The sequence below is a fragment of the Salvelinus alpinus genome, chromosome 5, assembly GCF_045679555.1.
Source record: "Salvelinus alpinus chromosome 5, SLU_Salpinus.1, whole genome shotgun sequence".
NCBI classification, from domain to species: Eukaryota; Metazoa; Chordata; class Actinopteri; order Salmoniformes; family Salmonidae; genus Salvelinus; species Salvelinus alpinus.
In genome coordinates this window covers 38,960,542-38,978,035 of record NC_092090.1, presented here as the reverse complement: position 1 = coordinate 38,978,035, position 17,494 = coordinate 38,960,542, and the positions used below count along the sequence as shown (strand labels likewise).

Here is a 17,494-nt window from a genome sequence, read left to right as displayed (position 1 = left end):
CACAGCCTGGAGGTGTTTTACGTTGTCCTGTTGAAAAACAAATGATAGTCCCACTAAGCGCAAACCAGATGGGATGGCGTATCGCTGCAGAATGCTGTGGTAGCCATGCTGGTTGTGTGCCTTGAATTCTAAATAAATCACTGACAGTGTCACCAGCAAAGCACCATCACACCACTTCCTCCATGCTTCACTGTGGGAACTACACATGCAGAGATAATCCGTTCACCTGCTCTGCAGCTCACAAAGACATGGCAGTTGGAACCAAAAATCTCAAATTTGGACTCATCAGACCAAAGGACAGATTTCAACCGGTCTAATTTCCATTGCGCCTATGTCTTGGCCCAAGCAATTCTCTTCTTATTATTGGTGTCCTTTTAGCAGTGTTTTATTTGCAGCAATATGACCATGAAGGCCTGATTCACAAAGTTGATGTTGAGATGTGTCTTGTTTACTTGAACTCTGTGAAGCATTTGTTTGGGTTGCAATGTCTTTTTAACATTTTTATTTCACCTTTATTTAACCAGATAGGCCAGTTGAGAACAAGTTCTCATTTACAACTGTGACCTGGCTAAGATAAAGCAAAGCAGTGCAACAACAACAACAATCTTACCAGTCTGAGGCTGGTAACTCTAGTGAACTTATCCTATGCAGCAGAGGTTACTCTGGGTCTTCCTTTCCTGTGGTGGTCCTCATGAGAGCCAGTTTCGTCATAGTTTTTGAAACTGCACTTGAAGAAACTTTCAAAGTTCATGACATTTTCTGGATTGACTGACCATGTCTTAAAGTAATGATGGACTGTTGTTTCTCTTTGCTTATTTGAGCTGTTCTTGCCATAATATGGGCTTGGTCTTTTACCAAATAGGGCTATCTTCTGTATACCACCCTGACCTTGTCACAACATAACTGATTGGCTCAAATGTATTTTGAAGCAAAGAAATTACACAAATTAACTTTTAACAAGGGACACCTGTTAATGTAAATGCATTTCAGGTGACTACCTCATGAAGCTGGTTGAGAGAATGCCAGGAGTGCAAAGCTGTCAAGGCAAACGTTGGCTACTTTGAAGATCTCAAATGTAAAATATATTTTGATTTGGTTAATAAAGTAGGTGTGTCAACTTTTGACTGGTACTGTATATGTATATTTATTACAGAATTAGTGTACAATCATTACAATTCATACTTTCATTTCATCTCTGAGAACAGTTCCAACCCCCCTTTCCATCCCATAATAATAATAGAATGCTTTAGGTGAAAGGTGCATACATCATGGCATATAAAACAGCAAATCTCATTTTAACCGGAAGAAATTAAACGATAGGAGTACAACACGTTCTTTCTTAAGGATTATCTGCTTTAACATTTATTTATTTAACTATGTGATGTACTGTATGGGACCGAAGCAAAACAATTCCTTCATGGTACTTCATTTCCATTTGTAGATTTCCTTTCATCTCAGTGAGCTAAAGCATCACAAACTAAAGTGAGCTTTTGGTCAGAACTTAGATGTATTGTCAGCAATTGCTCCCTCTTGAGGCACTGACTGCCTCGTTCTTCCAGAAGCGGGCCAGACCTCGCTTCCAACAGAGAGAATGTGGGTGCTTGAGGTCTGTCCAGTTGTCATGGAACTCTGCTCTGCCCCCCGCAGTCGCTTAACACAGAGCCATACGAACAGGAAGAACCCTGTGGGAAAACAGGAAGCAGTGTCATAAACTAGCAGAGCGGAGGTGTATCCGGAGAGCGCAACATTGCTAAATGTTCAGAAAGAAATATACTGTGTAGAACAGCCATACTTGTCTGTGGAGCTCAGCAATACATTATTGCTATCTGCAGTGTTAGAAATGTAAAATTGCGATGTTCCTGAATAAGCATTATTTAGATTTTATGTACGGGATATCTTTCACCCCTATGTTACTTGCTTGTTTTCTCACTCTTATGGAAAGATACTTTATTTTCTATGTCGTTGGCTCCCTTCGATAAGGATGAGAGTTTACCCTGCAGTGAGTTGAGGATGGTAAAGATGTAGAGGATTGCATAGTTGGTGTAGCCCATGGAGAAGAAGCCCACCCCCCAGGTGAGGCCCAGGATGCAGGTCAGCCCCAGAACGCTGCAGGTGATGTTGCGGCTCCGCCTCTTCCCCTGCGGCGATGTGATAGAGCGCAGCTTGAGCATTGTTGTGATGACGATGATGAAGATGGTGCTATTGAAGAGCAGGACCACTATCAGGTAAGCCACAACAGAGCCGTACTGCACACCAGAGTCTTTGATCCAGCACCTGTGTATCAGAGGGAGAAAGTCCTTCTAAGGGCTGGTATGCAATGCACCAATATGATGTGTTTTGTTAATAAACTCACATTCTGTTATTCAGCCCATAGAAATCTGTACTGACAGCAGCGACTATGGATACAACCAAAGCAGGAACACCTGAGAGGAGACAGATTGAGACTTTTGATTTTCAGTTTACTGCTAGTCTGTACATGTTGACTGTTTAACTGTGGTATCTGTTTTGACAGTGCTGTTCTTACCCCAGCCCAGCAGGCTCAGCTTCAGCAGGTAGTGTCTCATGTAGGTGTTGTAGACCAGGACCAGCAGCCTGTACAGATGCAGAGCCTCCAGGCCCATCCAGGTGAAGCAGCAGAGCAGTGAGTAGTGCAGCAGGGCGGCCACGGCAGGACACAGGCCAGGGGCCATAGATGCAGGGCCCACAAAGGCCAAACCCACACTGGTCAAGAGCAGCAGGTTGAGTAACAACAGAGATGCCACCAACTGGAGATGAACCAGCATGGCATGGTCAGTAGATTTCCGTCTGAAAGAGAGATTGTGTGTGTGGTTGGTTACCGTTCATACAAGGATTTATACATAGCTAGACATGACCGCCTGATTGACCTGATAGCTAGTGAGGTGAGACAGACAGTACCACCATTAGTGCTTATTCACAAACACTCTTGTCAGAGGAGGCTGGTTTGATGTTTTCTTGTATACAGTTGCTCTTTTGACTTGTAGTGCTGATATTTGGGAGCCTCTGCTATGTACATAGGCTGACAGTATGTGGGCTTCAGATTGCAGACCTGCGTAGGACAAAGGCAAAGCAGCTAGCGAGGTTCTGCTCTATGTCAGCTGTCACGGGCAGAAGAATGTGCTTTCTGTACCCATAAGTGTCCATATACTGTATCCATGACCTATTAGATGTTTGAATCCTTCTCGACTGTAATGTGATTTGTGGGTTCAATTAAAGTATTTAAAAAGTGTGTGTTTGCTTGAGAGGTGTCACTCACGAATGCTAAAGACAGTGTGTCAGTAAGGTGATGGTGCAGAAGAACACAGAGATGGCTCCGCCCACACAGGTGAGCACGCTCAGCGTCCTGGCATGGACCTCACTCAGTTTCACATCAGGGATCTGTGGGAGCAGTGACATCATGCTGCAGATAACATTTATAAGGATTTGAGTACCCTAAGACTATCTGCATACCATTTGTATATTATTTTGGCCGTGTGTACTAAACAAGAAGCGAGTATGGATATTGTAACACAATCTCAATGCATTGACTTCCTCTCAGGGGCAGCATAGCACTATGGTAACCGGAGCTGACTTTTTGAGTCTGGAAATATGCAAATGTTGCCCATGAATAGATGGAAAGGAAATGGCAAACAGTAAGATACAATCTGGAAAGTAATATGAAAAGTAGGATCATCTCACCATGAGGGCAAAAAAGGAGAAGTGGTCACAGCTACAGATGGTCTGGTTAGTGAGCCTCAGGGTGTGGCAGCCATCAGTGACCCATTCATCTCCTTCAACAGTAAGAAACAGACGTTCGTATACAACAGATCAACCTAGCCATTCTTGAATAAGTCATTCTGCTTTATATCATGCTGTATCAAATCGAAGCATTAGCCCATATATATTGATTTGATACAAAATTGCCCATTATTTGAAAGATATGCAGTCCATATTTACGACTCTGGTTGTGGTAGACACACGTTGTATTCTCTTTTTCCTGAAGAAAAGAAAATGACAGTGTAAGCAGCTTGTTTAAATCTTACCACTGGTAAGTTGATTTTGACGGTAGTTACCTGGAGGTCAGATTTGTGTTTGAAGTTGATGTTGAATGGTGTTGACAGGTGAGAGATGGTTATGTTCTCAACTTCAATACCAAAGAGAATCTTACCAAGTTGTCCGTCTACAGTCTACACACAGACACAGACATTATTCCTGACAAAAGATTGAGATGTTTTAGCCATGTGATGTGCAACTTGGGAGTGCATGGTAACTCACCCAATTTGTTGGTGGGGTTTTAGACACAGAGAAGATGAACTTAACCATGTCAGGGGCGTGTCTATGCTTTAGCCCTGAGAGAAGGTCAGGGGGCAGGTTCACCTCGAGTTCAGGGTTCAAAATCTCTGCGATGTTCAATGAGATCTAGGGAGAGATGCATAAACACCCTCATACTGATACTTACATGTACACTAATGCACTTACTGTACCAGTGACAACTCCATCTCCTATATAGGTCTGTATATTACTTACACACAAATATTTATTGAGGAATTCTTCATGAAGAGTGAGTAGTTGTAAATGTATTATGTGATTTGTTTGAGATGTACAGATGAATTTTGTGGTGAGATGTTCTTGTTATAGTATATAATTGAGAGGATTTTTGTATTGATATCCGTGGATCGTTGGATTTGGTTGGAGTTGACAGTCGTTTGGTGCTGATATGTATTGGAAGGTAGAGGTTGCGTATATCTGATATGCTGTATGTATACTCAAAAGGGTTATTTGCTAGGGCCCAGGCCCGTGGGGGACCGGAGGAAACAAAAATAATAACATTTACATTATATATATATATAATATACACACACACACACACAGTGGCAAGAAAAAGTAGTTGTGAGGCCGGTTGGACGTACTGCCAAATTCTCTAAAACGACGTTGAGGCAGTAGAGAAAGGAACATTAAATTCTCTGGCAACAGCTCTGGTGGACATTCTTGCAGTCAGCATGCCAATTACACACTCCCTCAACTTGAGACATCTTAGTGGCCTTTTATTGTCCCCAGAACAAGGCGCATCTGTATAATGAACATGCTGTTTAATCAGCTTCTTCATATTCCACACCTCGGGTGGATGGATTATCTTGGAAAAGGAGAAATGCTCACTAACAGGGATGTAAACAAATGTGCACAACATTTTAGAGAAATAAGCTTGTGTGTATGGAAAATGTCTGGGATCTTATATTTCAGCTCATGAAACATGGGACCAACACTACATGTTGCATTTATATTTTTGTTCAGTGTGTGTATTTACTGTACCAGTGACAAACCAATCATGTTTACAGAGAATGATGGTGTGCCAGGAAGTGTGGGGGCCCTATTTAAAAAAAAATATATATAAATAAATACATTAAAAAAACTAAAGCGCCGGGGCCTATGATTTCTTAATCCGGCCCTGCCTATGGGGACAGCCAAAGAACACTTTAGGTTGTAGATAACCATTTTTTTTCTAAAAGTGTAGGGCAGACCTGATTATACTCACCTTGGTTGCAGATGCATAGACTTTCATCCCAGTGTAGTCTGTCAGATTAATCTCCACAGCAAGACTGACTCCCTGATCAGGAGACGTAGCTGAAGTAGTGAGAGTTGTGGTAGTGGTAAGGACAGGAGTTGTAAAGGTGTTGGTGGAAGGGATTGGAGAAGGTGTAGTAGAGCTGGGTGAGGTAATGGGGGGAGAGGAAGGAGTGGTCAAGGGTACAGGAGTTGTTTCAATAGTTGAAGAAAGAGTAGCAGCAGTAGTTTTAGTTTTAGGGGTAGTTTCTATGGAGGTGGTGGTAATAGTAGTGGCTGTTGTCGTGGTAGTGGAAGAACAGCATTTCTCTAAAAAATAGAAAGAGTGAAGATGCATATGTAACGGACTGAGGCTTCTAAACAGCATGGTTGCTTCATAAAGTTCCCCTGGTGTGTTGGAATTGATAGGATCAGAGTTTAACATTTAACAGTATCAACTGCATTTACCTTAGCCAAACTTTATACATGGCTGTAATCGTCCTTCATTTTATACCATAAAATCCACGCACCAAACCAAAGTGTTTGAATGCTAGATCCACCTACCTGTAAAATCGCCGTTATATTTGCAAATATCCTGTTCCAGAAGTATAATTTTGCAGTTGCATAGAAGATATGAACATACCATTTGACATATCATCTTATTTTCTGTCATACAGTTGTATATTTTACTGTCATGGAACTCACAGCACCTTTGTACTAGGAAAAAGAAACAAAGAAAAAAAATCACAAATCACCATGTAAACAAAAGAAAGATGTTGTTTTGATACAATCATATCCTTTTCAGACAATTGGAATATGCCACCTTGTAAGAGCGTCAGCTATGGCTTTTTTGTGTCTCTGCAAGCGTAAACTAAGATATATATTTTTTAAAGTGCTGACCTAACCTTTAGAGAAGGTTTCAACACACCACTGAACAGGCATTTTATTTGTCTAAAAAGTAGTCAGGTGTAAACAGGACTATACTGTATAAGCACAGTTCTACAGTATTGTAGTAGATCAATTAATACAGTAATGATAATGATTGCGCAGCTCAAAGAGACGCAATCATTTATGATTAAATATTTTTTAAATAAGAGCTGGAAGGTCTCACCTGTATGACAGTTTAGATGTGAGGATTGTAGCATGGATGTAATGATGATGTGGACTGTACAGTTGTAATTGTGTTTTGTAGCTGTAATTCTGTTGGTGCAGATGAAGTACTCACTCTGACAATTGAAGCTTTGAACTCTGACATTCATCGCAGTCCAAGTGAGGAGGAAAACATGTCCGAAACGCACCCACATTGTTTCTCAAGCAACTGTCCTGGTGAGGTATTAATCCTCGACCTCAGGTCTTTCCATTGGTGTTTGTATCTGCTATGTCTCGCTTCTGGATGTTTCTGTTCAGTTGTTTCTAGGTAGCCTAAATCTAACCTTTTGGAGTTTATTTCAACCTGTCATCCATGTTTTCAAATGCATATTCATAAAGCAGGGGGTTGGTTTCTGTTTTCTAATAATGCATGCAAATTAGTGTGTGTTTGTCTGTGCCTGTCTGCATGTGTATAAAGTAGAACTTAATCACTCCTGAACACTCGAAAAGCATGGCTCATGTTGAGAGGCACAGGGTCAGCCACTGTGCAGTGCCCCTGGATGGTGAGCAGGTGCTCAAGGGCACAACAGCAGATTAAAAAATAATAATTATACCCGGCTTGCCACGGCCTATAGCCAACACATTTGTCAATAATTGTTGTGTTTCTCCAGGTAGCCTGCAGCATCTTGTGGACTATAGATTCACTTGCACACTAAGAAAAGAGGGTTCCTCAAGGGTTATTTGGGAATGGTGATGGTTCTATGTTGAACCATAACTCCAAGAACCATTTTAGCTTTTCAATGGTTCTTTCAGTTCACAAAGGGGTTCTTTGCTCTTTTAGTGATAATTAGATTGTCCGGGGGCTGCGGCTCATTTGAATATTTTGGGGCGTGGTTTCCTCACAGCTCTTTTTGTGCAAACATGACTGAGTGTCATTCCAGTTTATCTAATGTGTTGTGTTATGCCATTATACAGTATATGACCAGTGACCGTGTCTTTAAAGACTTGCGTATGGCCTTCTGTCAATTGAGAAAGGTTGACTTAAGTCAGTGGTTCTCAAGTCGCTCCTCAGCGACCCCCCCCCCCCCAGCAGTTCCAGATTTATAGAACCATTCTCCATAAATAACCATAAAGGTTGTTTATAGCCCCAAAAAGGGTTGTAGCCATAGTGGAACCCTTAGAACCATTTGTTTTTTGTGTAAATAATGTTGTGGACAGGTCAGAGGTCAACATAACTTAAATTATTTCAACTACAGGTATAATATCTTAATTTGATCGCTAATGTCACAGAGAATTTTCCTGCACCGCAGGATTCAATTGATCCTCGTGATTGACATAAATTCACTGAAAACCTGCAGTTCTCTTTCTCTCACTAGATAGAGTCCTGGCTTTAACAATCTCTTTGATGTCGGAATCTTTGTCTTCAGCCTTCTATTAGTTCTATTCTATTCTATTCTCATTAGTTGTTATGCAAGTGAGAGACCTACTCCATCCAGGGGTGTGTTTCTATATTCAAGGAGAGCTATGTAAGGATCTCTGTTGCTGTCTCGTGCTTTTTTCAACAGGTTCTTCACAGTCTGAACTGCTCTCTCAGCTTGGCCGTTTGACTGTGGAAATCTAGGGCTCGACGTGACATGTTTGAACTCCCAGCTGGTAAAGAACTCTGACATTTCTGGAATCACCAACTGTCTTCCATTCTCGGAACACAAAACATCAGGCAACCCATGCCTTGCGAATATTGACTTTAGTGCTGTAATGATGTTTACTTGTTGTCCCACTGAGCTTGGAGATTTCAGGGGATTTAGAGTAGTAATCCACACATAGTAGATATTCTGTGTCGTTGTAATGGAAGAGGTCCACTACAACTTTTGCACAAGCTCTCTCTGGGATTGGATGACATGAGTGGCTCTCTTTTGGTTGTTGTTTTTGTGTGTGTTGCAGACTGCACATTCTGAGAGATTTGGCATGAACTTTGAGATACTGCAACATTCCCATGAACCTCTGAAGAGCTGCTTTTGTTCTCTGGCATTTATTGTATTGGTCTGACCTTTTCGGAGTCTGGTTTCAGGCCTTCTTTGCTTAACATGCAATGTAGTGAATTTCTGTCATTCTGATTTTGCACTTGTCCTTATTCAGTTTCAAGTTGATGCTTCTCTCGCTGTCCAGTAGCTGTCTGTCTCCGGCCGTGCTGCTCTGTGTCATCACACCAGACAAGAATGTCATCCATGATGTTTATGACACCTTCCAGACCTTCCAAATGCTGTGCGAGGCACCTCTGGGACACCTCTGGAGCGGACGCAATTCCGAACGGCAGTATCTTGAATTAATTAATACGTCCCGAACGGCGTATTGAACGTGAAGAGTCAGGAGCTCTCTTCATCCAGTTGGATTTGCCAGAATCCTTGGTTTGCATCAACTACTGAAAATACCTTGGCTTTAGGCATTTCAGCAACTACCTCATCAATGGTACGTAAAGGATAATGTACTCTCTTGATGGCTTTGTTGAGATCCTGTGGGTCAATGCATACCCATATTTTGTTTGGCTTCACGATTGTCACCAAGCTGTTTACACATTCAGTAAGCTCAGTTTGCCTGACGATGACATCCATGTTTTCCATGCGGTTCAGTTCCTTTTCAAGTTTTTGTTTTAGTGCTACATGCACTTTTCTGGGTGAGGGAACCACTGGTGTTACTTCTGGGTCTATTTGTATGTGATGAACTCCTGCAACACATCCAAGTCCTGTGAATAAATCTTCATATAAACTCCAAATGTCAGTCTCTGTCCTTTGTTCAAGCTTGAATATTCTCTTTATTAACCCATTTGCAGACAAGCTGATCTTCCAAGTGTTGCAGGTGCATCTTATGTCACTTGAAATTCCAGTTCGAACACTGTCTTTGTATTGACATTGGAGTTTCTTGCCTTTTGGCTCTAGCTGGTGGCCAGAATACGTCACTACCTTGCAGTTGGATTTTTGCACGGAATCGGCACTCACTTTCAGCGTTTTCAAGTCTCTCACGAACAGTACATTACAAGATATGCCTCGGGTACGTACGATTTGTCTCACAGTACGTTCGGAAAAGCTACTGTAATACATCCAAGTCATCTACATCATCGTCAAAATCAAAAGTATTTCCGGCTACGTGCAGGATTGTGGCACACTTCACTTTTTCGGATTTCTCTGAGATGCCACTAGCTTTTTATTTTATTTATTTTTATTTCACATTTATTTGACCAGGTAGGCCAGTTGAGAACAAGTTGACATTTACAACTGCGACCTGGCCAAGATAAAACAAAGCAGTGCGACAAAAACAACACAGAGTTACACATAAACAAACGAACAGTCAATAACACAATAGAAAAATCGATGTACAGTGTGTGCAAATGTAGAAGAGTAGGGAGGTAATGCAATAAATAGGCCATGGAGGCGAAATAATTACAATTTAGCATTAACACTGGAGTGATAGATGTGCAAGTAGAGATACTGGGGTGCAAGAGGGTAAGTAACAATATGGGGATGAGGTAGTTGTGTGTGCTATTTAAGCAGCAGATATGATGATATAGCTGTGATATAAAGGTTTAATTTATGGATCCACACACCCAAGTTACAGCTAGATTTTCCTCTAGGTTCAGAGTAGGTGGTGGTGTCATTTGTTCCATGTTTTGTAATGTTGAGCTTTCCTTTGTATTACTTTTTAACTACTGACAACATGTAATATATTAGCACACTGAGGCGGGTAAAAGAACAACGTTCATCTGGGGCTGCAGGTAACCAAGAGCGTTGGACTAGTAACCGAAAGGTTGCTGGATCGAATCCCTTAGCTGACAAGGTGAAAATATGTCGTTCTTCCCCCGAACAAGGCGGTTAACCCACTGTTCCCGGTAGGTCGTCTTCTTAACTGACTTGCCTAGTTACATTAAAAAAAACAATCTGATTTCATGAGTCAAGTGCAAGTACAGATGATCACACGTAGTAATTACTAACAGCGCCACCCTCAGGCACTCCAGGTAAATACATGTACATGCATGACCGTTTCTGGAGGCAAACGTAACGAAACGGGGAGGGACCTTCATGTTTTGTTGCAAAACGCAACTGTTTTGCTAATGATTATATACCCGCTTCCGGTCTCCACCACTTTTCTTTTGTCTACTGGCTCACACAGTAACTTAGTTTTTTAAATGTTTTAATCTCTCTCCCTGGATCTCCAGCTCTGCAATGTGCTAGAAATAAGAAACCGGTGGATGTATCTTTATTGACAAATTTAGGTCCCCGTGATTGCAAAGAACAAGGTACCAGAGCAGAACAAGCTGAAGCTAGACCAATTTATTTCGCTAGCTAGCGATAGGAGATAGATGGCAGCTGTCTAAACTTGCTTTGCTAATAACACCGTTGAGATAACTAGCGTGAGCATGTAGCTAGGCTTAGCGTGAGCATGTAGCTAGGTTTAGCGTGAGCATTTAGCTAGGTTTAGCGTGAGCATTTAGCTTGGTTTTCTATGTATATGTGTATGGTAAAGAATGTCAACTTGTGTTTTTCGGCAAGATCAGACCAAATAAAGTCAAAGAGGAAAGGTGTACAATATCTAGCTATAGCTAGAACATCTAATTAGACATCGTTCTGTGTTTCCAGGATGCTTTTCCACTTCTGCCCCCAGTGTGGCACCAAACTACAGCCTGGATTCCGGTTCTGCCCCTCCTGTGGGGACAAGTTGCAGTGTGTTGTGGACCCCTCTGGACCTGTGGAGGCTGCTTCCTCTGGAGTCTCTCTGCTTCATGTCACTGATGGTGTAACCATGACTGCTAATGCAAGCAGTCCTACTCCAAGCACAGGACAACTGACTGGCTGGGACACAGAAGGTAATGGGCTGGGAGGGGGGTTCTTTTTCTGGAGATGAAAAGATGCTCTTGTCACATCTCTCGTTTGTTTACAGGTCTCGTCTGTGCGACCCCCAGTTCAGTGTCGACCCGCCCCCCACTGCGTAGGACCCGCAACTCAGTCCCCGTGGCCCGGAACGATGAAACTCCTAGTAGTATAGCCAGTCCTCCTGTCACTGCCTCCCCGACACGTACTACAGGTAAGGGGACGGGGGCAGTATGATTATCATCAGTGGTAATGAAGGAAAGGTAATGATCGTAGACATTGTCGGGCTTTGGAAATGTAATTGTCACATTGATGCTTTTTAAAAAGATATATATATATGGAAAACGTGTGTCCTCCCTATCGGCAGATCAAAGCCACAAATCTGTGATGTCGCCACGGAAACGACGTGCTGTCACCCCAAAAGTGGAACAGATAAAAAATGAACCGTCTGTGGAGCTGGCCTCCTCACTTGGCTCTTCACCTCTCCCCAGGTCCCCCTCCACAGGTGAGTCTAAACTACAGCCACTTACAACTAATAAAAACACATGACTACCAACAGCCTGTCCTCATGGTTTGGGTCCTTTTTTTCCCTCCCTCGTATGTGTGCGTTCCTGCGTTCCTGTGTGTGTGTGTAGCCAAGGGGAAGGCGAAGAAGGCCAAGCGGGCATGTGCTGTGGAGCCACTGCAGGAAGGGGAGGAGCTTTGTGACACAACTGGCAGGAAATGGAGGCTTGTGAAACTGTTGAGTCAGAGCGATGCAGAGATGTTCTATGGAGGTGAGAGGTTACACTGCACTCTTCAGTTCTGGTCCAGGGTACCCTCAAGGTGTACAGGCTCTTGTTCCAGGCTAGCACCAACAAATCTTGATGATTAGTTGACTATTCACTGATTCAGGTGTGTTAGTACTGGGCTGGAACAAACATCTGCAACACCCTGTGGGACCCCGAGGACCAGGATTGAAGAATACTTTCACACAGGATGGAGTGTCAAACATGGACCAGGGTGATTTAATCAGACACTTTTTTTTTTTTTGTATTCAATCTCTCCCCAGTCCGGCAGAATGGGCCAGGTGCCAATTCCAGTGACTGCAAGCACATCCTCAAACTAGTGAGTGTAACTGCACAGACTGTGTTCTCTAATATAGAATGATTATGTTGGCTACAGTGTTGCTTTGTGTGTTATGTGGTGAATACTGATGTCTGTTCTTCTGCAGGGGGCTAAGGACGGGAAGATGTTTAATGAGCAGAACTTCCTCCAGAGAGCTGCCAAGCCCTCATCTGGTGAGTATCAAGATCTGCCTTCGTATACCTGGCCAGCCCTCAGCTCTAAACGGACCCCTTGACTGCATTACCCATCCTCTTACCATAGCTATCTACGCATTTAAGTAGGTCTGGCCGTACAGTAACACATTTGACAGAAGCTCTAAAGAATACAAAGCCAAGATTGTTACAATATCCTTTCATAAGCAGGTCACAGAGAGGGCTTGCAGATCACTGATGTTTACCCCATAGGCAGTGGTGGAAAAAGTACCCAATTGTCATACTTCAGTAAAAATACCTTAATAGAAAATGACTCAAGTGAAAGTCACCCAGTAAAAGTCTAAAAGTATTTGGTTTTAAATATACTTAAGTATCAAAAGTAAATGTATTTGCTAAAATATACTTAACTATCAAAAATTAAAGTATGAATAATTTCTAATTCCTTTCATTAAGCAAACCAGACGGGATCATTTATTATTTACGGATAACCAGGGGCATGCTCCAACACTCAGACATCATTTACAAACGAAGCATGTGTTTAGTGAGTCCGCCAGATCAGAGGCAGTAGGGATGACCAGGGATGTTCACCTGATAAGTGTGTGAATTAGACCATTTTCCTGTCCTGCTAAGCATTCAAAATGTAATGAGTGCTTTTGGGTGTCAAAGAAAATGTATGGAGTAAAAAGTTCATAATTTTCTTTAGGAATGTAGTGAAGTAAAAGTAGTCAAATATGAATAGTAAAGTGCAGATACCCCAAAAAATGACTTAAGTAGTACTTTCAAGTATTTTTACTTAAGTGCTTTACACCACTGCCCGTAGGGCGCTACTTGGCAGGAACATCCTTATATTAATGTAAAGCTGCAAATTGTCATGTGAATGGGCAACTCAGATGGGTACCTATAGGTGGCCATGTAAGTTGTGTAAGCTGAGGTATAGAGTAGAAGGAATTGTTTGGTTTGTATATGACTGACTAGACTACTGGTGGTGGAAGCCCATTGTAGAGGCTCTGTTAGTTACTAATGAGCCTTTCTAACTGCTGTGATGCTGTCTCCCCCTAGTGGACAAGTGGATAAAGCATGCCAAGATGGACTTCCTTGGGATTCCTACCTGTGTAGGATTTGGTCTCCATGCAGACTCTTACAGGTGTGTGAGTGCGTACACTGAGATGTGTGTTTGCTGCATGCTTGTACACATGGGGGATATGTGTGTTTTTGCTTTTGTATGTGTGTTTTGAATGTGTAATCATAGACTGTTCTCTACTACCGCACGCAAGTGGTACCGGAGCGCCAAGTCGAGGTCCAAAAGCCTTAACAGCTTCTACCATCAAGCCATAAGACTTCTGAACAGCTAATCAAAGGGCTACCAGACCCCTCTTTCACGTTGCTTTCACTCTGTTTATAATCTATGCATGGTCGTGTTAACTCTACCTACATGTACAAATTACCTCGACTAACCGGTACCCCCGCACATTGACTCTGTACCTGTATGTAGCCTCGCTTATTTTACTGCTGCTGTTGAATTATTTTTATTTTCTATTTTTTACTTAACACCTTAAAGTATTGTTGGTTAAAGGCTTGTAAGTAAGCATTTCACTGTAAGGTCTACAATACGTGTATTCGGTGCATGTGACAAATAAGATTTGATTTGTGTTTTTGTTTCAGGTTTTTGATTTTCTCCAGCATGGGCCAAACTCTTCAGTCTTTCATGGATGATGGGGAGGGGCTCCTGTCTGAGAAAGCAGTCCTTCAGCTGGCCTGCAGAGTAGTGAGTGCTCTATCAGGCTCATATAGAGGCCCTGATATGACTTCAAAATAGGATTCCCTATCTGATGTCCTTCATGTTTGACTTTGCCTTTCTCCCTCCTCTCCCAGTTGGATGTGTTGGAGTTCATCCATGAAAATGAGTATGTTCACGCAGACATTCATGCTGAAAACATCTACATCAGCCCAGTACAACAAACACAGGTTAGAGTGCGTTTGTATAGTTGTGTGTTTGTGTAGCTGCCAGACCCCTCTACTATGCTCTTACTCCTGTATGCATGTGTGTAGGTATACCTTTCAGGGTACTGCCATGCTTTCCGGTACTCTCCTGGTGGCCGGCATGTGGAGTACCGTGAGGGCAGCCGAACACCACATGAAGGAGCCATAGATTTTATAAGCCTGGAGTCTCACAAGGGAGCAGGTGAGTCATCTTACAGCCTGTCAATCATCTGCAGTCCTTCAGATACTGTGGAGGAGGTACAAGTTGCCTCTTACCAACCATAAGTGTTTGTGTGTGATCGTACCTCTAGGTCCGTCTCGGCGTAGTGACCTGCAGGCTTTGGGCTACTGCATGCTGCGCTGGTACACAGGGTCACTGCCCTGGACCTCCCTCACACACACACCAGCCCGCGTTGCCACGGAGAAGGAGAGGTGAGAGCTGAGGTCCTCACTATGGCAACAAAGCCATTATGATAATGTTATTCTGTATTTATGAAATGGTAAAGCCTCGAGTGAGTGGCCAAACCTGACCCTTCACTGTAATGATCCAGGTACATGGAGGACGTTCCAGGTCTCCTGAATCACTGCTTCGGACAGAAGAAAGTCTCGAGTAAGTCCAGTTTTCTTGTGATTCGTTTTTGTATGCAGCGTAATATGTTTTGTGTGGGCGTGGGATATAATGCATCTGTGTGTACTATGTTTCAGGTGCGCTGCAGGTTTACCTGTCTCAGGTGATGGCTCTGCAGTACTCTGACCAGCCAGACTACAGGACTCTGAGGGCAGGCCTTAGTGCAGCTCTGCAGAAGCTGGGAGGGTCACTGGAGCAACCCCTTGACCTGCAGGTCAGAATACCCCCACACACACAACCTCCACTCTATCCCCAAGCTCCAGTTGAGAAAACCGTCAGATGACCACAGAAACCTGGAACCTCCCTCACCCCACAACCACCACTTAACAAGTGGGGACCAACATCTTTTAGTTGACATTACTCATTACTTTCCCTTAACCCCCCCCCAGCAGGTTTGACCAGAAACATGTCCTTTCCAACTGGTTAGACCACTCATCCTTACACCGCTACCTGTTAAGGTTATCTACTGAACTAATTTACTTCTCTACACCAGTCTGAATGTTTTTCTGTATCTCTCTTCAGATGAAAGCGATCGGAGGAAGATGATACTTCGGGATGAAAATTCACTAATGGGATTTTTAGCCAACTGTTTTTAAAATCCTGACTTCATGACTGTATGTGGTGAGTCCTGCTGTGTTTTTATTATGTTGGAGTGCACTCAAGGAGGGGTGTGTGAAGGTGCGTTTCATTAAGTTCACTGGAGGTGCAGTGCACAGAAACTCCTGGTTATGCCAGGTTAGTGAGCACTGCTGTACTGTGTTATTGTCAGCAGTGGTTGGCGCTGTGGCAGTGAGTGTGTAGTTAATGTTTAACCTATGAAATAATACCGTTTATAACAAAGAACCTTTGGTCAGGGTGGTAATGATTGTAAGTACAAAAAATGTGCACTGTTCCAGTTAGGTGTTGTAGATGTGAATTTTACTTTTTGTATTGTTTGATCACAGGATAATACTTTGTTATTAAAGAGCTTTTATTAATTCAACTGTTTATCTGTATGTGCTCATTTCTTTGGGGTTTCTGGTGTTGATTGTGAAACACTGTTCTTGTGAACCCCTGAGTGCTCAGGGTCAGTACACTGATCTGAATGAGTAGATATCATGGCCCAATTCCAAACCAGTTCCCTGCTCATATCCCTAGATAGTTGTTGACCCCCTTCATCTGTCAGAAGTTGATGTTTGTGATGTGAGCAACATGGTGGAAGACTGTGTATGGAGGCTAGATGGAGCTATACAACACAGACTAACCAACATGCTCTTGTCACATCTAGACTTGTGCGTCTCTTACGACCCCTCTGTATAACAGAGGGTCCCTCCCTGAGGGAGCAGTTTTTAGGTCAGGACACTTCCACGGTGGGGACTCCCTGTGAGGCTGCTGGCTATGAGAAAAAGAAGTTAGGCTACAGATTTATAAGACGGAGAGAACCTTTAAGTCCCATGAAAGGGGGGAGCAGAGAAATCCTGTTCATTTTCAAAGTTCTGTGGTTATCTTACTCCTTTTGTAGCCCTCTGCATATATTCCATCCTCCTCCCATAGCAGTTCTTCTGAGAAAATACACATTTAGGGATGATGTCTAAAATGTTAGGTGTTCCATAAAGATGTTAGGCTACCTCTTCAGCCTCTGTGCTGTTATAGGTTAATTGTTTATATGCCTTTTATTTTTCTGCATAAGTAAACCTCTGATTATACCTCCACTGCCATTCATTCCAATTAGACTGGTTTGGATTTCTCCCTGACCAATATAGCTGCCATGTTCACACCTTTCTGGAACTTTGAGGGTGTATGACATAGCCCTTCTAGTAATTTAATAGGATCTCTGTGTGAACCACTATACTGGTGTAAGAAATAAATATGTGAAACAGTTCTATATTTAGCACCAGAGACCACATACTGTTGTCATGGAAACCTCACAAACTTCGGCGTCCTAGTTTATGCTGTGGAAGGGTATTTTCATCAGACCTTTTGAATAATTCAGTATAGGGAGAACTATACCCACGCTCAGAGAGACTGGCTGACCTCTCAACCACTCCCTGCACAAAACGCTTACATAGCCCAGGTGCTCGCTGTACTTGAGAAGGAAAATAGGTAGTGCCTTAATGCGCAGACACACATTAAGGCTATAGCCTACACCACACATGGCCCAT

General features: G+C 42.7%; 2 protein-coding genes across 4 annotated transcripts; one reads left to right on the top strand and one right to left on the bottom strand.

The window, feature by feature from the left end:
- Positions 1-1,118: 1,118 nt before the first annotated feature.
- Positions 1,119-7,673, bottom strand: LOC139576097 (adhesion G-protein coupled receptor G2-like). 3 transcript variants are annotated; one of them, XM_071401764.1, is made up of 8 exons: positions 6,103-7,673; positions 5,531-5,868; positions 4,273-4,416; positions 4,071-4,184; positions 3,955-3,994; positions 3,697-3,788; positions 3,275-3,396; positions 2,667-2,805 (listed from the first exon to the last, which is right to left on the bottom strand). In XM_071401764.1, exons 1-7 carry the CDS (start codon positions 6,209-6,211, stop codon positions 3,280-3,282), a joined length of 954 nt encoding a protein of 317 aa, XP_071257865.1. In that variant the 5' UTR covers positions 6,212-7,673; the 3' UTR covers positions 2,667-2,805; positions 3,275-3,279. The 3 variants fall into 3 exon arrangements, with proteins under 3 accessions (XP_071257866.1, XP_071257865.1, XP_071257864.1); XM_071401763.1 differs by having other exon boundaries at positions 5,531-7,673; XM_071401765.1 differs by lacking the exons at positions 4,273-4,416; positions 5,531-5,868; positions 6,103-7,673 and adding exons at positions 1,119-1,682; positions 1,994-2,274; positions 2,354-2,423 and having other exon boundaries at positions 2,525-2,805; positions 3,697-4,179.
- Positions 7,674-10,704: 3,031 nt separating this feature from the next.
- Positions 10,705-16,335, top strand: LOC139576094 (serine/threonine-protein kinase VRK3-like). Its single transcript, XM_071401751.1, has 15 exons — positions 10,705-10,915; positions 11,256-11,482; positions 11,557-11,700; positions 11,854-11,991; positions 12,122-12,262; positions 12,538-12,593; positions 12,700-12,766; positions 13,805-13,889; positions 14,408-14,510; positions 14,618-14,710; positions 14,795-14,927; positions 15,037-15,157; positions 15,277-15,335; positions 15,431-15,567; positions 15,876-16,335. The coding sequence occupies exons 2-15, from the start codon at positions 11,257-11,259 to the stop codon at positions 15,897-15,899; spliced, it is 1,527 nt and encodes a 508-aa protein (XP_071257852.1). The 5' UTR covers positions 10,705-10,915; position 11,256; the 3' UTR covers positions 15,900-16,335.
- Positions 16,336-17,494: the final 1,159 nt, after the last annotated feature.